Raw genomic sequence first — 24,927 nt, forward strand, 5'->3', positions numbered from 1 at the left:
ACCAGCCTCTAACAGGCCAAGCTTTCAGAGCACAGGAAGCCAAGCAGAGCTACGGCTGAAGCAGTCATGCTGTATTTGCTTCCCACGAAGCTCATGGACATCACAACTTGCAAAGATTGTCTCACCACAGCCACGCTCTCCTTGGCAAAGACCAAGTAAAAAAACATTCCACCAGTCCATCTGGCCTCTGCATTATCATCTAAGCAGAACAGAGTGCAGGGAAGCACAAAGCCACAAAAACACCTTTCCCAGTCTTCTCTTCAAAAAAGAGCGTTTATATTTTTTTAAGAATGGCAGAGGTAAGATGTAAATTCACTGTCACCCAGTTTAGTCTGAAAAGGAACAGAAAAAGGTTTTTTGGATGATGTTTCTGATGTCACAGAAACGATAAACATTCTGAATTTCTGGTAATTTTTACCTGAAATTGTAACTGAAAGTAGGCAAGTGGTTATCACCTTGTGGTCTGCTGATGTAGTCCAAGTCTGTGAGTATGGATGAAGTCCTGGCATTTTTTTATTTTTTTTTGCATTCTGGTGTAGATGGCTGCGGCACAAGCAATGCAGGGTGTGCCTCCATCTGGAGCTGGCCATAGTGCTGTGCCAGAAGGACTGTGGGCACAGAGGGAAATGTTCTTGCCTGAGAGCGTGGGAGCAGCATTCAAGTGCCAGAAGACATAAATAACAGGAGTTGGGCTGTGACAATACATCATGGAGACTTCCAGCACAATGCTGCCAGGCCCAGTCTTGAGACACTGAAGATGACCTGCTAAAGAAGGTCAGTGAGGTTCATGTACTTGCTGTCCCAAGATCATCACCACAGTCAGGACTATTTTTTAGGGTTTATTTCTTGGCAGTTTCAGGGAAGATACTGAAAACCCCATTAAGACCCAACACTGAATCCCACTGGCAGCTTCCAAGTCAACTTAGGTGTTTCTTGTGAGGTTTGTGGCCCGCCTAGTGATGCCAACTGCAGTGCAGCATCTGATCTGCAAATGAAGTCTGACTTCACTGGAAAGCATCTCTCACTCAGACTGTCACCAATGTCTGCATTTGGCTAAACTTTTAAGCCTGGATGAGAAAGGCTGGTACAGTAAACTGCACCTCTGTGCAATTTTCTATCCTAAATCCTTTACTGAGGCCTGGCCACGCTTTGTTTTGTGTTGGGCACGCTGCCAAATTTCACCCCAAATGATGACATCACCAGAATGTTTATTAGATCAGAAGTCCATCTGGCCTAATATCTTGTATCTAGCAACATGATATGCCTGGTGGCAATTCTTGGGAAGTCTGTATAAGGGAGTTGTTCAGCCATCCCTTGTGCTCTACCTGCTTCGGGTAATCTCTGCTTTTTCTTTAGCATCATTATGTGTCTGCAACTTTGTATTTAATCAATTCCTTTTACAGAACATAAATGTTAAGAGTTATTGTAACTCTCTTGGTCTTTCAAGGACTTCTGTTTTCTTCCTAGTGCTGTTTACCCAAAGGAGGAAGAAGCTTACTTGCAGCTCTGTGGATTGACAATCCACAATGCAGCCAAAAGCAGTTCACTGATGATTTGCTAAGAGTGCTAAGGGTTAGTTGCTTCAACAGAAGATAAAACTTTCAGGATGGAAACAAGACTCACTACTTGGAAGATTACGTGACAAGATGGAAACCACAAGTATCTGTGCCCTGACAGGATAGGTAAACGCCATAGTCTTGCTCTGAATCTTGCCTTATTAACTGTCTCTTTTTTCTAATCTTTTCTGTTCCTCATTCTCTCTTTCTTTTGTGTTTCTTATGTTTTGAAAGTGCTGTATTGAAAGAGTCTTTCTGTTTTCTATAACCAGTAATGGAATGTTAATGCCTAGGGCTTCAGAGAAATCATAAAGACTGAAAAAACAGCATTTGAAGAATCAAAAATGGATTCTATGTGTTTATTTTTTTTAAACTCGTAATTCAGGGGAGGCAGTTACTTACTTTTATACCAGTAATTGCAAATATAAAGACCAGCTTAATGGAAGACATAGCTGTTGAAATTAGAGTAATTTCTACTATGTGGATTCTCTGCTTCTGTGTATATACTGTTCCTTTATTCAACAGTGTCAGAGGTGAATAACCATCACAAAGCAGGTAAAGGGCAATGGAAATGTTTACACTTTTTGTATCCACAATACCCGAAGGTTTGCTGGTCACTCAAGTATGATTAAGATAAATTGAATAAATAATAAAATAAAATAAATTAATTCAATAGCTGCAGATCCATCTCCAGAAATGAGTTTTCTTAGCACTTGGCTTAATGGAGATACAAAGTCCCTTCAAAATCAGACATCTATAGCTGTAAGAAATGGAAAGAACAAGGTTTGTTCAGACCTGGAGGGAGGCTCTGAAGTAACAGTGAAGTGGGGTTTATGGATTCTCTGTCCCAAGAAAATCATCACCTCAATTGTCCTGGCTTGACAACTCATTGAACAAGATGTGAAGATTGTCATGGGTACAAATATTGCAAAAATAGCAGTATGTCAAATAAAGATATTTAAATTTCTTTAACTATCAGGTCATTGAATCACAGAATCCTTTAGTTTTAAAAGATCCTAAAGATCAGGCCCCAACCAGTAACCCAACACTGCCAAGCCATAAATCACTAAAATATGTCCCCAAGAGTCACATCTAAAGGTCTTTTAAACCTCTCTAGGGATTGTGACTTCATCACTTCCCTGCACAGCCTGCTCTAATGCTTGACAACCCTTAGGGTGAAGAAATTTTCCCTGAACTCCCATTACTGTTTATCAAGCAACAAGCCCTTGGAGTGTTATCTAGCAAAGCCACCACAGCCAACTGCAGTTACTGTGAGCTTGAGCAGGGAAACACCAACAGCCTGGGCAGTCCAACAGCAAGTCCAAATTGAGCAGCTATGCTAAAAGCATTTAATTGCTAATATATTTTAATATTTCATTTGTTAAAAGCTAAAAGGGGTTAAAAACTCGTTTAGTGCTGGTGGTTAGTGGCTCTCCTAAGAAGGGTGACAGCTCCAGCAGCCAGCAGTGTCATTTTTGCATCTCAAATACTGGAGATCATGGGTTTTGTACAGTGACCTGAGTTTTGTACCTGAAGCAATGGTGTATACCATGAGGGGCCACTCCTTAGGTGCACCCTGAAGTTTGAGAACCAGTTTCACACCATGAGGACACCATTGCACATGAAGTTGTGATGATGCACATGGTGATATCCCCTTTGGACCTGGTTTAGTGTTTGGGGCAGACTCAAGAGATGAGTGGGATATGGAGCCAGAGGGGTCTGAGCACCTGTCTTGAGCATTGGTGCTTGGATTTCACAGGTTCAGGGCTGTGGAATGCCAAGACCAGAGGATCTTGCTGCACAGGACGGGGATGGAAGGCTCAGGAGAATGTCCCATCTTCTGTGAAGGCAGCAATCTTTGGAGGAAGGACTAGAACATGCTGCTGGGAAGTAGGGGATGAAGGTGCAAGAAAAAGGCCAAAGAGTTGTGATTTCTGGAATTGGTGTCCCTGTGAACATTGCTGTCCCTGAGACCTCTCAAGGACAATATCCACCATGGGACAAATGGATTGTGCCCAGCATTTCCAAGAATCAGTCTCACTGTCAAGGAAAATGCACCATGGGTAAGGAATCAAATAAGAGGCAATGTTTTCTTATACTGTGTGAGAAAACAAAGGGAAATGTGGATGCTGCCAAGCACTGAGAAGGTGAAATGGCTGTTGGGGCACTTGAACCCTGAGACAGGGAGGCCATGCAGTGTTCAAGAAAACATATGAGCTTCACAGTACATCCAACTTCTCTGACAGTGCCAGGACAAGCTTTGGGACTTCTCAGAGTCTTCTGTGCCTTGCACAACATGGTGCTCTCAGACAAATGATGTTTGTGCTTCCTGCTGCTGAAAGCAAACACTGCAGCTACCAGCTAGCTCCCTCTGCTTGGCCCCTTACTTCCAGATCTCCTTGGTTTCTGTCTGCTGTTGTAAAAACATCTGCTGAGTGGGAAGTGGAGAACTTGTTTTGTTTGGGAAGATGTTGAGATGAACTGGGCATCTGCATACATCTATGGCTTGGGCTGCCAATTATGCATGAAAATACCAATGTGATAAACACCAATATGATGAAACCACAGCAGCAGAAACAGGAAAACACAATCCTGAATGACAGGGGTTTTGCATAACTTGGCACATTCCATTTTATGTAATGCCATTGCACTCAGTGCTGTCAGCTGGGGAGAACACCTAGATGCCAACTTGAAAGGAAACAGGCTCAGAAATCTCCAGTGCTGGTTGGGATTTAAAACTGAAAATGCAGCAGTTAACTTTGGCACATTCGAGGCTGTGGGACTGTGGGGTTTTGAGGTCTTTCTAGAAGGTTCTGGCTTTTGTATGAATCTTCAGTGCTGCAAAGCCAAATGATTTGCCTCAAGGACTTTCCTCCCCTGGATGCCCTGGCTTAGTTTAATATAATTTTGAGGTTTGCATCCCATTCAGCTGCCATTTATTTTTGCAGTAAGAACCCCAGGTACAGAAAAATTACGGTCCCAGGTCCACAAAAGTAGGCAATACAATATTGCTTTCTGATCCCATGGAGTTTGAGCTTGCTAGGACCTGTGAGGAGAGAAGAAACATCTAAACAGAGCAGCTACTGGGAAAGGAAATGATGGCTATTTTCTACAAGCAGTGATGTAACTGAAATCTGGGAAATGCCTTCCCAGCACTGATTGATTGATTGATTGATTGATTGATTGACTGATTGATGGGGTGCAGCAGCTGTCTCACTGAGTCTGGTTCAGAACCATTCTGTGAGATGGGAATGGAGGAAAAATGCTTTGGAAACTCCATTTCTAATCATGATCTCAACTCACGAGAAGATTAATCATTTATTTTTTTGGCCTCTTCAGTGCCCAAATTCAACTCCATGAGCTTTTTTTTTTTTTTTTTTTTGAGGGAAATAAGAAAAAAGGCAACCCAATGTGTAGCTGAGAGCAGTGCCAGTGACCATCATTTTAGTGAAAGAGCTAACATGGACTTAGCTTTTACCACCACCTACAAAGGTGCTTTTTAATTTAAATAGGGTATAGAAAGGAGAAACATGGCTGAAAACACTTTCCTAATTTTCCAACAACTTCTGAGGAAAAACTATGGTGCAAAAGGCTTTAGTAGCTCACTTCCACAACAGTGCTGGTTACCTGGTGTAACACCAAGTGCAGCGTTAAATGGGCACCCTGTGCATCAGCAGAATTGCCAGTCTGATCTCTGCCAGACAACTGCAGCAGAATCTTGAAAATCTGCTCAGCTGCAGTTGCTAATCACTAGAGAAGGGTAGCATTAGGTGAAGAACTGATGTGGTTTTAGAAAGTGGATGTTTCACAATGACACTTTTGTCCCTCACATATAAAGCAATAGTATTTTACTTTGCCTTATGTAACTCACACATTTAGGTGGTTTCCCAGCCACCATTAGCTTTCCCATAGCCCACTGAGAAAATATAAGCAACTGGAAGTGCCAAGCAAAGTTTCAGGGGAAAATTAACAAAACAAATGAAATAATAGTAATTAAAAAAAAAATTCCAGCCACAAACCATATAAAACTCTTCATGGGCTTTCCCTTCTTATCTGCAGGAGTTTTTGAAAACTAACTAGTGTAACTAACTAGTGAATATTTATGGGGTGCAGAGGGAGATGAAAGAAAATTATTCACAGCGAAGCACATGAATTTCAGATTTCAGCAGATGAAAATTCACAGCTCAACTTCTGGAAGTGGAGGTTTTGATCAGGAACTGTCCTACATGTTCAGGCTTCGGAAGCCGAGATGTTCCCAGGGCCTCCAGGAGAGGGTGTTTGCAGAATGCGTTTGAATCAATCTGTTGTGAAAAGTGTCGGCGGAGCCGATTCTTTCCTTGCTAGGATAATGACAGATTTCCTGACAATTCTGTCACTTTGAACCCGGTTCAGAGAGGTCATCAGTTGGCATAAAGTCTGACAGCTGAACTGAAGTTAATGAGCAGCTTCAATCTCGACACAAGTGCACAGTGCACTGCTGACAGTTTATTCTCTGCACTGCAACAAGGGAATAAGTGAAAGGAAACTGTGACCCAGGTCTCTGCTCAGAAATATGAACCTTTGTGTTCATGGACGCTGTGTGAGTGCTGATAATTAAATGTAAGACCTGCTCTGCTCCTCTGTGTGTTGGAAAAGCTGTTCAGCTCAGGGATGAGACTGGGGACTCAGCTCTGTTAATTTCTGATGGCTGCCCTGATGATTCAGGTACTGGGCAGTGCAAAAACCTCTCTAAGAAGAGCACTCTGGAGAATATGAATTTGCAGGTGTGTTTGTCCCTGTTTCTTAATAGTATTCTAAGACTTTTCTGGACAGAGGGATCTTGGAGCTGTGATTTACTCTGAGAGAGGTAGAAAGTGTAAAATATTGTAAGAAAAATGGGCAGACTGAGGAAAAAGAAGGGATGTAATTCCCAAAAGGCAGTAGATCACTGCTTCCAACTCCACTTCAGCAGCACAAAGCAGCCGTAAAGATGTTCCAGATGGAGTCACTTCATCCAGCATGTTCTTCTGCTTGCTCCCTGTAAAACATGGCTAATGCACTGTCAGGCAGGTGAAATCCTTTTCAAATTACAAGCAAGCAGAGGAGAGCTGTGTGGCTGAGAACATGTTCAAGCTACCAATGAGATACCAAAGAAGATTTATGGTTAGAGAATTCCTCTTGTCCTTCCATCCTTCAGTTTCTGGATGAAAAGCTATCCCAGGTTTCTGCAAGCATCTCAGGGCTGAAGGAGAAAACCCAATGTGGCAGCAACTTGAAGTGTAGGTAGTTTATCATCTTCAAAACCATCATCTTTAAAATCCTTTTTCTTACAAATTTCTTCTGCTCCAGCTGTTGCAGTTGAGGGTCAGTCCTCCTACCCCCTGGCCATATGGTCACTGTCCCCTAGGTGCCAGCACTGAAAACAGTCCTCTGCCTAAACCTGTAAGGCAGGAACAGTGCTCTGTGCTTTCCAGGAAAGGAACAATGGGTTTGTGTTGTAAAGGAATCATGAGTTACCAGGATGAAGAGGTTTCCAATTGTAGGTGGTGGAACTGTCTACCTGCGCAGTCCTCATTTCTTCAATTTGCTACTCACTTTGGGCTCAAGAGCTTCAAATGATGGTAAATCAGAGGGAGTCCTCTGTTACTGACAGATCCAGAAAGGGATTTTTTCCTTCCTGGAACCAGTGAGGACTGTGTTAAGAATGAAGTGTAAATATAAATTACAACCATATTTGGAGATACCCTGGCCTCTTGCACAGTGACATCCAGACATTAATACTTGATTTTGCCTCATGTTCAGTCAAAACTTAATGCACTCAGTGGAAACCACTATTTCTTCCAGAGGATTTGGACCCTTGACATCCCTGAAATCCAGTGGATCAGTGCAGGATTTCTGGCTCCAGGAAAGTGAACCAGACTAGCACTGTGAGCTCTGTAGATCACAACAGCTGTGACTTTTGTGAAGAATGACAAACATCCTCTGTGCTGCTAGGTCAGCTACACAATGACCTTCTACCTGTCAGGTGGTAGGATCAGCTTATGCACCTTCACTGTTCTCTGCTACTTTTTGCCAATTACTTCAGTGACTTCGTGTAATTCTCCAGGTGCATTATTTTTTCAAGGGTCTGAGCCCCACCTATGATGCAGTTGCTATTTCTGGTGATGGTCTCACTTTCCTTTTTTCAAAATATGTTACGACATTTAGGTATTTAGGTAGTTAGCTTGAGAGTAAGAAACTGACACCCACATAGATAAGAAAATGCTAAAACACATTAATTCCTTCTAAATCCTGCTTGAAGATCGGCCTGCATCACACAGAATGAAGTCAGCAGGACTTCCTCTCCTCCACACCTACCCCTGAATTCTTTGGATCTAACAATGAGGGGAGGTGAAGGGCAGCCAGGGCAGTTGGGGACAGTGTGAGGCAATGTGTGTAGATGAAGACCTCAGAAGCAGTAAGGGTTGGTATGCAAAGATAACAAAGAGATAATTGTTGGCAGGAAGGCATAAAAAGCATGTTTCATTGGGAAAGGAAACTTGATTTGCAGAACACTGCAGTGCATTTTCTGATAAAAGGGTATCAAAACAATGCAGATCTGAGCTGGACAGATTCTGAGCCTCCAAAGCTGTAACTTTAACAAGAAATCCTTAAAGAGGTGATGGAGAAGCTAAACAAGTCAAGTGTTCACCAGCATAAATTGCATGGGGAAGCTAAAGAAGTCAGGATTTCACCTCCATAAATTGTAGGTGCCTTTCATTCCTGTACGAGGCAGCTCTGCAATTCTTTATTCTGGCTAGAGCTTGCTACTCAATTTTGTGTTTGTCTGAGAGCTTTTCACTCTACTCTCTGTGACACTGAAAGTCCTTTTGAGTTTAAATCCTTCACTGACTTATTAAAACCCAGAAAATACACCATGTATTAATTAGCAGGCTGTGATGCTGTGAATCATGACATTCCTTTGCCCAGTAACTCCCTTCACAGAAACACACGCTCTGTAGTTTCTTCTTTTAATTTGCAAAAAGAACCCTGTGCTCCTGCACAAATACTAAACCCCATGGCAGCAGCAAGATTTCTTTGAATTCCACTGAGTTTGTAACTGTGAAAATTGGGGTGGACAGGGGAGTGGCTTCACCTGAAGGTGCAGGAGCTTTAGCCTAAGGCCATGGAAGGTAACGTGTCAATGGGGTTATTCCACAATATTCCATAATAAGTCATGTTTCTGGTTCTTGTTCTCAGTTGGTTCAGGCCTGCTCACATACAAGGGCATGTTCCTAGTCTGTGCTTGTGGTTGGACCTTTGCCCTCAGACACCCCTGTATATTGTTATGCTTGCCACACCCCTGGGTCTTTGGAGGTTGCCCTTGTACCATGCAGTTTCTATGTTTGTTATTTTTACATTAAAAGTTCTTTGTTTCTTGGCAACTCCATCGTTTCCCTCTCCCTATATTACACCACAGATTCCCCAGCTGGCCCAGTCCTCTTATAGCTGCCCACAGCAGCCATATATAACTTGACTTTTTGCTATACAATTTAATGCATATTTAAATAAATGCTATTTCATTATCTATTTAACACATAGCAGTTCAAGTGGTGCCCATTATAATGATTCATCTCAGGCTGCTGCAATGAAAGACCACAGCAGTAATTTCCATTAGTGTAATTCCTATAAAAATTCCTTTTTCAGGAAGAAAATTTACCAATAAACATACAACAGTTACGGCCTCACTCTAAAAATTGCTGAACTTGGCGGAAAATATCATTAAAAAGATATTTGAATAATGCCTTTAATGATGAAAAAGACCTACAGAGTGGCTTGACCTTTCTTCTGTATTTGGTGCTGCTAAAGCTCATCAGCAGTTACTTGCCAGTTGTATCTCTGGACAGTTTCAATACAAGTAACATAAAGTATTCAACTAATATAATAAGGGCCATAAGGCCTCTAAATTAACTGAGATGCTCATAAATCAGAAATGAGCACTTGCACCCTCATGTTTTATATATCTAGATATAAGTATCTGGGTTGTTGTACATACTGAATTCCTGATTAACAAAACCCCAGAAATACCGTGCCTGGATCACTCAAAGTGCTTAGCTTTGTGGAAAACAGATGGGCATCTCCTAAGAGAGAGTCTTCAGGCACTGAGCTAGGAGAAGCTCAGGGATTTCAGATTTCTGGGGACTAATCCAAAGGCACACCAAGGCTGTTTAAAGGGCTTGCTGCGTGGAACTTGTCAGAGTGACTGTAGGTGTCTGCAGTGCATTCCTTGGGAAACTTTCTTTGGAGGGGAGGGGGAATTTTGAAAACACCACCATTCATGATAGAGAGAAGAGGAAGTTCCAGGGAATTGTTTAGGTGATCTTGTCCTGAAGCCAGTGCCTTAACAAGTGCCTACCTGTACAAACTATGACTGTAAAGGTATAGTAGACTGTGTAAATAATATCTTTTATCTTCATTGCAGGCATGTAAAGCTGGGAGAGACAATGCAATGAAATTGCTGGTGATGGGACCCAGAGGAGTAGCCCTTTTTTTGTTAAATGAAGCTAAATAGCTTCAACATTTTACGTCAAAATACAGCACTTGTCACTGCCAAGGGGTGTTTTTAAAGGTAAAGTGATGCAGAGAAATAAAAGCATAACCAGAGTAAATGAACAGGCATGGCCACTCAAGTGTGTACTAGAGATGGGAAAGAAAGGCTGACAGCTGTCACAAAAGTCATGATGTGTGGATAGCATCCAAAAAGCTCATTAAGTTGTGGAAATAAAAACAGTTTTTGCAGAAAAGAAGGCCAGGTGCTGGACCATCTTATGCAAAATCTGCCCAGCTCCTCTCCTGCTGATGCTGTTTGCTTCCATCTTGGCATGTTTGAAATATTTCTTCTGCCCTATGGGCTACCAGAACCCTTTTGCCTCAAATAAGCTGAACTATCCAACATACTCAGGACTTCATGGTGTGTCTCCAATATGAATTCTTGCATGAAAAACCCAGAAGCCAAGTCCCTGCTTCAGGTCCCCTCTGCCACTGAAAAAACTCCACTCTCTGGGGAGATCCTGCAGAATCACTGCCATGAGTTGTTTTGCAGAGTACAATGTTTTCTTCCTAGGACTTATGTGTGGCTGTACCAAAGAGTGAATTATATACAGCTGAGCAGCCTGGTGGAGGGTATCGCTGCCCACGGCAGCTGGGTGGCGTCTGAGGTCGCTTCCAGCCCAAACCATTCTGTGCTCTGTGATCAGACCATCCCTAAGGCAGGCTCCTGGTCTGCATGCCTGCAGGAGGAATACCCGAACCCTGGAAAGAACTCAACTCTGGCTGAGTACCTGGGCTGCCAGGCACTCTGACAAAGAATAACGTTGTAATATTTTTTGCAACCTAAGAGGAGGCATTAGAAGGAAAAGTGAAATGAGCCTCTGTGATTCAGATGAGAGAAGGGATAAAACTAGTAATAATATGAACACAACGTTTTTCCACAATCTCTCTGTTTGCAGACAAGCTTTTAAACTTCTTTGGTATATACTGTAGAGAGCTTCTTAAGAGGGATTCAGGACATGGATGCACGTTCCATCTGAGGAGCCAGCACATTCATCCTGTAGCTATCCCCCCATCCTCAAACAGGAGGCTCAACATCTTCCACTGGCTACAAAAACTGTTTTTGCCAGTTTCCACTGGCAAGAGATGATGTCTAAAACCTGTACAGTTTGAGAATCAGGGGAGAAGGAAACAGTGGCCCAGAACTGCCAATTTTGTTAGAAGAATTAGATTTTAAGGTGGCAGGACATTGCTTCAAGAACAACCTATTGGCTCCTGTTGTACCTCGTAGGGAAGTGGGCAGCCAGCTTTGATGGACATTGCAGGAGTGTGGCTTCAGTAACCTGCCCTGAGTAAGATTTTCTTATACAGAAAATACATGGCATGTTCCCCAGATTCAAGACACATTCCAGTAAATTAATTCTCCTTCTCCTCACTGCCTTCCTTCTGCTCTGGTTCCTGTCTCGCTGGCTGCTCCTCCTTTCAGCAGCTTGATGATATTTCTGTATTCTCTTCTATATCATTAGTGCATTTAAAGGTCCAACTGAGATAGCTCTAATTCTGTCCTTCCTGACTGTTCACAACCTCAGATGGGATTTGCCATTTATGGCTGACAGCCTGAAGAAATTACATTTCTTACATCACCTCGAGAAGGCTGCTCCTCTATTTTGGGCTTTGTTTTTTAAATAAATTTCAAAAGCACAGTACAAAGGGCACATACATACTGAAAGCAGCAGAAACATGTTTAGAAGTGTATTTAAATTTAAAAAAGGTATTTCTCCCTCCTGATGCTTTCTTTTTGAAGTGAGTTTCCACCACTAAAAAAGAAACATATCTGGGAAGAAAAACCTAAGCACAAAAATTTTTAGCCACATAAAAAATACTTTAAGCAACTAACTAAAATGTGGTGCCTGTAACTGTGTGACTGTTGTGACCCAAACATTTCCTAAACCTAGGCTTTATCTCTTAGAGAGAGCTCTGAATAGCCACAGCTCAGGCTCTGTGTGAGCAAAGATTAAACCAGTGCATATTCTATTACTTTACTATTTTATTTTAATTTTTCTATTACTTTACTATTTTACTTTTCTATTACTTTCTATTACTTTTTTCTATTATTTTCTATTATTCTTACTCTTTCAGACTAAGCCTTTGGAGCCAAATGCATGAACGACATGCACAAAACTATTCTGCAGCTCATGTAATGGCAGGCAATCTTCTTCTTTCCTAAAATCTGCATTGTCTTATTCCCACAATGGGAACTGGTCACTACTCAGAGGCTTAGATTTATTCCATAAAGCAGGGAAGTGTTTTTGTAGGAAAGGCTAGCAATCCCACTGATGTAATGGAATCACTGAGGTTACTAGCCAGGAGTCATCAGTGTTTCTGTTCTGGACCAAGATCTGTGTCTGCAGCACCTGACATGCTTCTATGTTTTGCACTAAGCTTCAACAGCACAGCTTTAGAGCTCCTTGGACCTGCAGAAATTTCCCAATACCTGTTTTGAAAACTCTGCATGTGGTCACAATAATAATACTGAAAAATAGGATGTAATCTCATGCTATTTGATTTGATGGATGAGGAGATGCCCATGCAAAGAGTAGAGGACTAATCTCATTTTCAAACCAACATTGTGGCTTCACACAACACTGCAACAGAGATATCTCTGGAACAGGGGAAATTCAGCTTCTTCAGAATGCTTTGAAGAAATCACATATAATGGACTTTTGTGACCTATATAGATGGAGATATTAATGTAATATTTATGATATTTTTTGCTGGGAGGGGAATGGCAGATTATTAGAAACAATCTGCTTTAAGCCATAGATCAATTTTAGACCACCCTGGGTCAGTCACAAAGCTGTTGTTCTTTGCTTGTAACATTTTCGGTAGAAACCGTGTAGTTAACATTGCAAGGAGTGAGTCAGGCACTGCACTCACCAAGTCAAAACTGTCTGGTCATTAGCCTGACTGCAAGGTTCCACTAATGCAACAGATGGAGCCTGGCACTTGCTGTCTGAGGGACATATGTACCCTTTATTCACAAAGTTTACAAAAGCAAGATGTATGCCCTGCTCAAGTGTTATTAAAGTTACTTTTTTACAGCGGCACAATAATCTATCAGTTCCATCCCTTGAGACAAACACGTGGTGGATGGTTTCTGTGCCACTTAGGTCACAAAACTGTGGGTAATACAATCAGACCTTCATTGCAGAAAGTGCCACATGAGGAAGGGAAATCTGTGTCCCCTGGAGCGACTGCTGGGTGCAGGGGATGCTCTGGTGACACCTGCAGTCATCTATTCTCTCTACAAGCCATTCTGCCCCTTGCTTTCCTGGTCACTGCTTAGTGGCAAACAGATTAAGCACAGTCTTATATTCCAACTGAGGGCCCCTTAGGAAGGGGGAGAGAGCAGGTGGAGGGAGCTCTGGGAAGTCCAAGATCTTTGCAGATGGGTTGTCTACAATTGTTCATTTCCTCCCATGATGGCTCCTCAGCAGAAACAACACTGAAAATCAAATGCCTGGCTACTTGTAAAGTGAATTCCACTGTTTTGAAGCATAAGGCAGGGTTTTTCAAAATATTTCAGTTCTGCTATACTTCATTTAGCATTCATGGGGAATTTTGCCAGCAATGCCTTTGCCAGGAGCATTATGACCAGTGAAATACTTGAAAAATCCTACCTAGAAAGGATCAATGTTTTTGTCTTGTTCTGTGCAGTTGTTTTGTTTGAGTAGATCTCAGGATGACCTGAATCATCCACCTGATTTAAACAACTCCCATCAAAGGGAACTTAGAACTGAACTCAAACCCTTAATCTGCATGTAGAACCCACTACTCTCTGCAGTGGCAAAACCAGAATACTTCAACTTTCTCCTCACCTTCAATGGGTGTTTAAAGGTCCTATCTCACTGAATTTTCCTCCTGAAATGCCACCAGGTTGTAAGTAATTGCAACCACTGTTTTCCACAAAGATCACTCTCCGATTTTCTTAGAAACCATAAATTATGCAGCAGCAAATTTTGAGTGGAGAGAAGAAAAGGTTGAGTTTGCAACAACAGATATGCTTTACCTTTGGGTCATGTATTCCAGAGAGTTCTTCATAGATCTTCTCTCCCACCATGACAGCAGCAAGGTTGGCTGTGTACGTTGACAGACAAAACAAGCAGAAAATAGCCCAGAGATTCATTAAAAACCTTCCAGTCCAGCACTTTGGGGGTTTGATGGCAGCTGTTCTTCCAAACAGGATTGAATAGCAGACATTCAGGGCAGAGGAGAAGGAGAAGACTTTGTTCCTGTTCCTCCCCTTAGGGGTCATTCCAAAGGGACTTTTCCACTCATACAAGGTGAGGAATATAGCTGTGATGTGAAGAGCAACAAATATCCCCAGCCACATTGTCCAGTGAAGTGGCCACATAAAGGCTCCAATAGGAGCTGCAGTGTCTTTGGTCCTCACCAGGATCCCCAAGCTGGTTGAAAAGAAAGGGCTGGTGAAATCAATCACTTGGCTTCGGGCAGTGTTGATGCTGAATGATGTCACAGCCATGTGAGCTGTACCAGCAAGCAGGTCTCCCACCAGCCCAGTCCAGTGGCCATTCTTCCAGGCACCGTATTTTCCATCCCCAACAATGTACAAGTCAAAATCAAAATTCATGTCTTCAGCCAGCTTCTCCAGCAGGTCAATGCAGTAGCCATAGCAGCACTTCTTCAGCTCAATGGGAACGGTGTCATTGCTCCCTTGGAGGGTTTCAAAGAGGTTGTCCAGCACACCTGAGTCATTGGTCAGTGGGTCCAGGCACAGCTGCCCTGCTGGGCAAAGCCCTTCATCATCTACATCCCTTGTGAAGACAAAGGGATGCTCAATCAGAGTCACCACCCTCAGGTGCAGCCGGGTGGGCTGTTGCAAGTGACTTTTGTGCCTCTGTGCCTGTTCTGGCCATATCCCATAGTCCATGATGATCTTCCCTTCTTGCCAGCTCCCCAGGCGTGTCCACATCGGGTTCCCAACAGGGTCATGCTGCAGATTCCAGATGAAGAAGTTATTTTCTGAGCTGACAATAGATGAGCCCTTCACCTTAATGTGGCCACTGAGACCATCAAAAGTTGTGTTGGCTAAAAACCTGTTGGAGGGAGAAAGCAGGGTAATCAGAAGCAGACAGCTGAACCATCAATTGATGTTGAGAAGAGTAGATGGGGATGTTGTTGAACACCTGGACCATTAATAGCACACAGATTCTATGGCACAATGAACTAGCCACGTAATTTATGACTAAATTTTATGGGGATGCTCCCCATCCTATCTAATGCAAATCAAAACTCCTCGGGAAAGATGTATTTTTTTGCTTACTAGAAAAAGTGTGTACAAGAGCAGTAATTTTTTCATGTTACCTTTGCCTCACAAACTGATGAAACACAGGTTAGTTCTAAGCTGAACCCACCAGATCTGCTGTCACTTTCCTAGATAAAAATATATATGAAAATGGAAGAGTGGAAATTATATATGAAATGTCCTTCCAAGAAAAATGCAATAATCTCAGTAAGATCTAGCTTACATAAGAGGGGCTACTGAAGTGCTGTCAACAGCTTTCAAGCACTCTCAAGAAAACCAATCTGGATTCAAAAATGCAAATTTGGCATTGGTAATTCACTGTTAGACACTTCAGAATAAAGTAAGGGAAGAAAGTGAAAGATGGTTACTCTAGGACAGTCAGTTTTAATTCCTACAAAAATAAACACCCGAAAAAGCATTTTTTGTTTTTAAATGTGCAAAAGTAATGTTCTTAAAAGTGCACTGCTGCCATTGAAGCAGATCTCATGAAGTGTGCCAGTTTTGCACTGCACATTTTGCATTGAGAATTCTGGGCTTTTACTATTCCAGATACTGACAATAAAGTTGTGTATTTCCTTTGTATTGGAAGGCAGTGTTTGTTAGCAGTTGTCCTCCCTGCCTGTTGAATTCAGCTTCTGGCAAGCCATCATCAAAGACACTAAGAACAACACAGATAAAGGAGCTGAGAACCCAGCAGGAATTAAATGTTTGAAGCAGAAAATGCTTTTCAGTGTGAGCACTATGACCAGCTGAACTGCACGCTGCTTTACAGCGAAGCTGCTATGCATTTGGCAGAGCTGCACAGGCCTTACAAAAGTGGTTCCATTAAAACAACTGAGTTAAATTGCTGCTAATACGCTGCAAAGGCAAGTCATGTGCATTTTTTTTCAGTAAGAGGCATTCAGAAGACAGACTACTCAGCTGTCGTAGCAGAATATAGCACTTCACATTAGTCCTGACAATTGGACGAAAGTAAGTGTTGGAAGAAGTAAAAAGGCTGTCATTCCAGCCTCAATAAGGAAGACATAAACTTTTCAGTAGAGTTAACTGTTTATCAATAGTTACAGAGGATAAAAAATAACCTCAAATTGATTTGAGAAGGATAAATCAATTGCAAGTGTGTGCACATGCATGCTTCTGTCTGGTCTCTACACTTTGTTTTGATGACTTTTGATGATTTTTGATGGGGTTTCAGCTGTTAAAGCTGCACTGTTTAAGTCTCAAGGTCATATCAATTTTAGCTCTTTGCAAAGGTAAATTTATGAAAGTAAATGCTTTAGTTTTGTGGTTGCCTTCTCTAAGGCAGCTTCATTTATCTTTCTCAGCCTCTTTTGAGTAGGTTGAGTTTGGAGAAAGACGACACAGCAAAACTCTCAGAAGCATATGATGTGTACATGTGTTAGCCTGGGTCTGGAAATCACACCTGAAAAGGCAGACAGGTGTTTATAAATATAAAAATATATAAACTATAAATGCAGTTTTCATTTTTAAAATCCTTTATCATTTAGTTCAGTGCTAAAGGACACCATAGCATCTGCCACTGTTTACCCACTCATCCCTCCTAATCCGTACTTCCTATCTGATGGTGTAACTTCCCTGTTTGTGTATGTAAACACTATCAAGACAAAGTTTATGGGAACAGGCAATCTTTAGCACTAAAGGAAGGTTTATGTGCCCATAAACTGGTTTGGGTTTTATCTCTCTCTTACTTTTATCTCCCTCAGTCTCTGTAAAAAACTGTGCAACTTCTTTACGAGCCTTGCTGGGCATACAGGCTGTGACAGCATCAGTGAAACCATTCCAAGTGTGTAGATGGGCCTGCATGAAAATTTCTTTTAGGAGTTTTTCACAAAAGACTGTTAGCTGCTCACAAAAATGACAAAAAAATGGAGGGAGACAAGCCCTCAAGTAGAATAAGCTTGCATAGCTTCCATGAATTTGGCCCCATGTTGCTAATACAGCAGGACCTGGGCATGAGAATGCTGCAAAGCAGGTGCTTTGGGAGGAACTGGAGCTATGGAATAATGCATTACATTCATGTTCTGAAGGTAGAATTAATGCATTGTGTTCCTTGACGTGCACAGTACAAGTAAGCACACCCAGGAGGGCAGAACGAGCCCTCTGTACCTGTCCTGCTGTTATAAATAATGTGATGGTTGGATCTCGCAACTAAGAGATTAATATCATGTGTATATTAGGGGAAGTTTTATTGATATACTAGTCATGTGTTTGGGATTTGTTGTTTAGATGTCCTCTGTTCTCCCCATCGTCCCCTTCCCCCAGGTGGTTGCCAGGGGACAGCCTTGGTAGTCGGGACATGCAGAGGGAGGGCATGTACCTGTGCCCCTTGCATGGGATATCTGGGAGGAGGGAAGGCTTGTTACTCTCACCAACACCCAGTGGGCTGCCCTTGTTTTGTTATTCAGTCCTTTTGCTATATTTTATTACAGATTTTAATAAACCCTTAAAATTTTTAAAAATAAGCATTGTTTCTCACACTTGTGGTTTTGTTAGGAGCAAGTATCTGACAGAGATTTAGCAGCATTTAAAAGTACAACTTCACCACCTCATCAAGTTAGTGGCTTACCTTTGCAGCTGATTTGCATGTTCTCTATTTTTTTGTAGTGACAGAACATGAATCAAAATAAATTATGGGAACCAGGCTGGAGAAGCATTTTAACAACACTTTGTTTTATACGCAGGCAGTTGTGGCTGCTGAGCATTTGCATGCAGTGTGAGCAGCACCAGTAAAACTCATGCCAGAGACTCCAAGTGAAAACTCCTTTACTCAATAACTTTAGGAAACAGATAAGAGGCTCTGACTACACTTCTTAAGCTAGAAATCTCCAGTGTGAATCTTTGGGAATTACAAGTGCTGGGTACTGCACAGACATGCTGGCAGTATCTGAGCAGCATTGTTTCAGAAGGGCTACTGACAGATCTGTATGGAAAGACAGCCTACACAAATTTCAGAAGGTGAAGGGCCAGATCCTCAGGTCAGACAGCTGAATGAATTTTCTTGATTCTCTGTCAATATATGGGAGCTGAGGTTCACACTGACAGTCTGTGATAACCGCATTAAGGCTTTACCAGAAACACTTCAGTTTGAACAATGAGTCCAAAGTGTGTCATTTGCTCATTTCAGCTTTGTTTCTCATATGCTTTGTTACAAGAACTGCTCCTTAGATCTTTAGCAATAGTATCACTCCCCAGTAGCAGTATCTTTGTAGTATATCTAAGAATGACTTAATGAAATTGTTTTCTCTCAAGCTTGATGATTGGGTCATTCCACCTCTCTTTTTGGAAAGCTTACTGGAGGCAAGAACTAGAATTGGCAGGGAAAAAGAGAAGGCTCAGGGGAGAACTTTTAGTAGCCTTTCAGTACCTAAAGGGATTCTAACAGAGCTGGAGAGACTCCTTTGTGATAGGACAAGAGGGAACGGCTTCAAACTGCCCCAGAGGGCAGGGTCAGATGGGATACTGGGAATAAGTTCTTCCCCATGAGGGAGGTGAGGCCCTGGCACAGGCTGCCCAATTGCCTCAAAGTGTTCAAGACCAGGTTGGACAGGGCTAGGAGCAACCTGGGATAGTGGAAGGTATCCCTGCCCATAGGAGGAGGTGGAATGATGTGATGTGTAAGGTCCCTACCATCCCAAACCATTCTGTGATTTTATGGATCTACGAAATAGCAGGCTGATGAAATTACCCAAGAAGCTGAGTTAAAGCTGTAAGAACTAATTGAAACTGTAAGACAGGATGAGGCTTTGAAATTTTAATGCCTTGTTCCATCAACAAGGATGCTCCCGTGAGCAGGCAAGAATAGATGAGGGAATCAATCTCATTTTAAGAGGAATGATGGACAGTGACTTACAACAGTAAAATCTTCAGGGGCTTGTACATCCATATCCATAGCCACACAGATACAAGCATGCTTTGCCATGCACTAGCTCATTATTCTGCTCCTGGGTGCAGTTAAAAGTCTGCACAGCCAAGGTATGAGGTCTCCAGCTGTGCCAGAGAGTGGGGCTGCTGTTCATCCACCCTTTGCAGAGAGGGGAGGTGGAGGTCTGTGCACTGCTTCTTCTCCAGCATCCTCTTCTCCATCCCCTTCTCCATGCCCTTCTCCATGCCCTCCCAGGGCAGTCCCAAGGCTTCACACCAAGACAGATGGGCTCATTCAGACAGAAAAATGCACTCATTAGTAAACAAGCAGTTAAGCACCAGCCAAAACTTTCATCTTTGGAGGCTAAAAAAGCCTGAAAGCCCTGGTGAGATGGGCCAGTTTAGTCACAGTGAAGCCACTCATTAGATGTCACACCTGAGAAATTAATGGCACCCCTCAGTTAATAGTTGTGCTGTTGATGCAAATACATCAGCTCTGGCTGTCAGGCACCTGTCTCGCTCATGCACTGCAAAAACAGCTGCACTGATTTAGGAAAAGGGTTTCTCTAACCTGTTATTTTCCCTATAAAAGGGTTCACAAACAAATGTATAGAGAAAGAAAAAAATAAGGCTAAGCACACAATCCTTTCTTTAACTTCCACAATACCTTTACCAATGTGAAGGGAAAAGAAATTTCACAGATGTGAAATTGCATATTGTCTCCCAAAATATAACAAAAGCTAATGGTTTTCTGTAGAGAGCAACGATGATGAATTATTTTTCATTACTACATTTAAGTGTTTTACTTTTATTTTCCTTTTCCTTTATGCCTTCTTCAAACCTCAAAAAGCCTATTCATAAAACTACTGCCCTCTTGTTACCACAAGAAGCCTCCTGCTGACTTTTACTTTTCAGTTATCATCTAGGTAAAAATATCCAGAATACTGAGGCAAAATAAACATCACAAGTCCCTGGGATATTGCAATTCGATCCAGTGTTTACTTCCCAAGCCCTGTTTCACTCGTTGGAAACAGAGAGATTTGACTCCAAGTGGATGAGTGGATTACAGAAATGTTGGGATCTCAAATGGTTGTGTCTTGAGCAGTGCTGTTAATACATTTTTGCAGACATATCCAAGAAAATGTTATGTTTTTTAAAAAAAAAGTTAAACACAAAAAGCCTGAGAACTTTCATCCTAACTCCATCCAACAAAATCTTTAAGTTGAAAACCAGATGTAACGGGGGGAAAACATGCAACAGTTGCTGGATGTGGATTAAATGATGAATTCACGTAATTAGCCAAGACATTTTTGCTTGGTTTCAAAAAGAACCATGCAAGTTTTCCACTCATATGTTAAAAACTGTAATATTTCTAGACAGGAAGACCCAAGTAGTTTTGGGAATAACTTCTATACAGTGACATGCAGCAGAGACAGCACTTTGTACTTTTGAGTGCTCTCACCAGAATAACCCTCTGAGGAGAGGAAGGTGCACCTTTTTCCTCTCTTTTCCATGGAAGCATACTACCAAGGGTTACTACACATCTTTGTATTTTCTGAGGGCTTAGACAGTGCAAATATTCTTTGTTTTATACGCTCAAAATCTCAGAGAATTTGACAGTAGCCCACCTAACATGAATAAATATAAATACAAGTTTGAGAGCACAGTCTGGAACCTAGCCTATGTTTACTATGTGATCTCTACTTCCGTGGAACAGTGTCTTCTTCTACCAGAATCTCGAAATTGTGGCTTCCCTCCCACTGTGGCAAAGTTAAAATTTCATTATCTGCCCAGAAGTAAAGAAGCAGGAGGAAACACTGGAATAAATGTGTTTGTGAGGGAGGGTTAGCAGCATGATAGCTAACCCACAGAGAATGGTGGGAGGGAGAAGAAAATTATTTTTCTTGCAATACAGCAAATATTACCTTAGGGGAGGGAAAAAAAAAAGGAAAACTTACTTTGACAAATACTGGCCTGATGTGATATTCCTTTCATCCGTGTCCATGCAGTTCATTGTACTTGGAATGAGAGCCAGTTCAGGCTGGATCATGGTGGCTGCTGCCACAGCCCTGGCTACCAGCTCCATGGCATCCTGCACGTAATGCTCGAAGACTGACTGCGTTGTCTTGCCGTGAGCGATCAGACCGAGGGGCAAACCTTCTGTCCTCAGCTCTTCCACGTTCTGTGAATCCCCAATAATCCAGTGCAGCTCTGGAGGCATCACACCAAACTGCGTGGTTATCTCAAAAATCCTCCTTGTTTTCTCCATGTCACACCCAAACATCACCATGGTCGACGTCGTGTCTTTGATGCTCTCCAGGTAAAACTGCAAATAGTTCAGAAGGTCACTGGTTGAAGTGAGGTTTGCTGTAATGTTTATAATGGACCCCAGGTGGAACTTGGAGCTCTGTTGTGTGAGGAAGAGAAAATCTGTGATGTTCCACTCCTCCTGGCACAGCATCAGGCTGTAATTGTACCAGTTGTTCATCGCGAGGATTGAGAAAGTGACATCAGCATCAGAACTCAGTGAGTTTTCTAAACTCATCTGCAGGTGAAGGGGGTTCTGTGGTTAAAAAAATTAAAGACAATGATCAGAAATATACTGGACACAAGCTAATGACTCTGATTAATTTTTAAACACTCCTTTAGTTGAAAATAACCACCTGCCAATCAATAGAACTGTGTGAGCAACAGGAAAATTTATACCCACCCAGTTTAAATGGACTGTGATTCATGGGCTTCCTCTGCTAGCTTGACTCAAATGCAGCAGTCATTAATGAGCCTGTTTCTGAGAATGTTTTTTCTTTTTACACATTTGTCCTTTTGGATTTCAAAGCATTCTCAAGCAAAGATTTCCCTGCACCCCTAACAGGGATATGAGAAGGTATTTCCTTACTGCTCAAGTTCAGCCAGACCCAGTTACAAATTGATGCTGAAAAGTTCATTGATAAACAAAAAATAAAAAAAAATGAAGACAACTCCTCAGTTCTTTCTTTTAAGCCTTTTTTTTTTTTTTTTTTTTTTTTTTTTTTGTTTGTGTGTGTGTGTGGTTGGGGGATCTTTCACAGGCATATGAGTAATCTAATAAAATGGATCACGGACTACCATCAAGGCACATCATGTACTGCCAATGAAGCAGGACAAGTTACTGAATGCACAAGAGGCTAAGATACGTAGACTGTGATTTCTGAGCTGGAAAACATTTGATAAATAAGCATTCCATACTCATTTTTTCCATGTCATTGATGCTATTACAGAACTTAACTCGTTATGTTTCCCAGCACCACTGCCCTTGGCTTTATCTTTTCCAGAAAAGGATGGAGGATTTGAGGCAAACTCCTCCATTATCTTAAGGTGAGTAGTTATTATTTGATCATTTTTTTACCTTAGCTTTTTACCTCTCCTTTCCCTGGTCTTAAAAGAAATTTTTATTTACAGTTTTATTAAGACAGGAAAGAAGTTAAAGAATCCAAGCAATTTCTGGCTTTTGCTATGAAATAGTTCTCTGCCCTAAAAAAGGTTCCACCAGGCTTTCAGCCAGCATATTATATATTACTCCAACTTTTGCTTTTAGTTGAGAACTTCCCTGTAGCTTTCCTAAGAAATTGTATCACTTGACTCTGGCATTTGATTCCAGCCATGAGACTGTCCAAAAAATGTCATGCCTGTTCCAGTGCATCTTTTGGTCTGTGAGATTTGTTGTTACTTTATGTCAACATTTGTCTGTATTCATGTCCACTCAAATTGTATATTACCCTACACAAGTACCTGGATATTATCTTTTTATCCATTATGTTGTTAAACACTTCAGGTCTATTCATCCTTCTCTTATATCCTCATTAATTAATGTGCATCATGTGAGGGACCAAACCTTTTCAAAGTCATTTAAAAATGTCATTTTGGTTTTAAAAGTACTTCACTGATAATAACAGAGTCAAGTTTGTATGGGTCTTAGAAATGTCATTCTGAATTCAGAATAATACAATGATGAGTCAATTTACTCATTGTTTTACTAAATAAAACCCTGGGCTCTCCAACACAGATGTAAGGGGTGAAATTACAAAAAAAAAAAAAAAAACCTAAACAAACCCTGAAGAGCTATGTATCAATTATAAGCAGTAAGCCCTCATTGTGTTAATTTGCAGTTGTAAGAACTCATCATCTGTTTTCCAGATAGTTTAAATTCAGAGCTTGATAAAAAGAATGCTGTAATTGAAGATGTTCTCAGTTCTTTTTGTTATCTCTTGAGTTTGGTACCTGTGGCCCCTTTTTTTTTTTTTTTTTTTTTAACCAAGACACAAGAACAAGCTAATTAAACGGATCACTGTCCACAATCGATGCACATCATGTAAAGCCAGCAAGACACAAGAGGGATGACTCTTTGATAAAGGACAAGTCACTCAGTGCACAAGGAGCTAGCTTGTGCAGTATTTCTGAGTTCTGAGATGGAAAACATTACCTGCTAATTAAAACACATGATTAGTTCAGGAGGGAAATAAACACTGTGCATAGTGGGTTTGGCAAGTTGGTTTGAATAAACCAGTCCCTGCAAAATGAATCACAACAAACTTTTTTCCCAAGGTTATGAGAAAATCAGGTAAATTAACTGCAATTCATCTCTCACTGCAAAGAGATGGGAGTAGAAAGGATTTGCCTTTGTCCAAGATTAAGGAGAAGTGCAAACAGTTTTTACACAATGACCTATCTTCCATCAGCAAAACCCTGCAAGCTTTAGTTAAGTCGAGTGAGAAGAAAGGAGTTTTTCAGTATACACAGAACATACTCTGTGCACATAAAAAGGACTGCACACAACCTGAACATACCTTCAGCATTTCAGAGGGGCAACATCCCAAGCACAGTACAGTGGCCATTATGGGATAGGCTCAGGGATCAACTACAGAAATCTACTGGATGCAGAAAAACAAACAGAGAGTGACAAATGTTTGCACCAACAGCTGCATCCATATGGCAGCACCAAGCAGCCCAGGAAACAATACACAAACTGGAGCTTTTGTAAAGCTAACCCCGTCCTGGGTCTAGTTTTGACACCTGACAATAAACTCTCTCATACCTTGCACTAGCTGTTAGGGCCCCAGCACATTTGGGAGTATGAGTATCCATAAATATCCCGGAATGCATAAAATTGTGTGAGCACTGGCTCTCCACCTCACCCAGCAGGTTTAGCTCTTTGAAGATCTCCACGTCCTCATGTCAAACCCAGTGCAAATGTGCAGTTTCACAAACGCAAGATTACTTCTGTTCCTCTACAGAACCCTTCTTCCTCTATTAGGACACTCTGAACTGATGAATATCCACACCTGAGGATTACTGGGCATTAACCTGGGCTCCCCAAGCACACATAGTTCAGAGAAGATGAAACTCTGCCTCAGGGACAGAAAAATGGAAGGAATTTTACTCAGCAATGCAGGTGAAGGCAGTTTCCACCTGACTGGGAGTTCCCAGGTGCAGGGCTGGGCTCTCCTACAGAACCACACCATAGGGTTAGTCCTCAGGAGCCCCAGCACTGTGATCCCTGTCCTATGTTCAGCACACCTGGATGTGTCAGTGTGGTCCAACAGCCTATTCCCATGCTGAGACACTCCTCCCTGAACAGAAATATTCTTTAGGATAACCTGGCTTGGACTGAACCTGAAG

General features: G+C 41.8%; 1 protein-coding gene across 1 annotated transcript in view; it reads right to left on the bottom strand.

The window, feature by feature from the left end:
• GRIN3A (glutamate ionotropic receptor NMDA type subunit 3A) overlaps window positions 1–24,927 on the bottom strand; it is a 67,067-nt gene that overhangs the window by 20,463 nt on the left and 21,677 nt on the right. Inside the window, exons 2-3 of the mRNA XM_056514509.1 lie at window positions 21,231–21,835; window positions 14,134–15,181 (exon numbers count right to left, since the gene is read on the bottom strand). Of these exons, the coding sequence (XP_056370484.1) occupies window positions 14,134–15,181; window positions 21,231–21,835 (1,653 nt within the window). The remainder of the gene's footprint in view (window positions 1–14,133; window positions 15,182–21,230; window positions 21,836–24,927) is intronic.

The sequence above is a fragment of the Oenanthe melanoleuca genome, chromosome Z, assembly GCF_029582105.1.
Source record: "Oenanthe melanoleuca isolate GR-GAL-2019-014 chromosome Z, OMel1.0, whole genome shotgun sequence".
Taxonomy (NCBI): Eukaryota; Metazoa; Chordata; class Aves; order Passeriformes; family Muscicapidae; genus Oenanthe; species Oenanthe melanoleuca.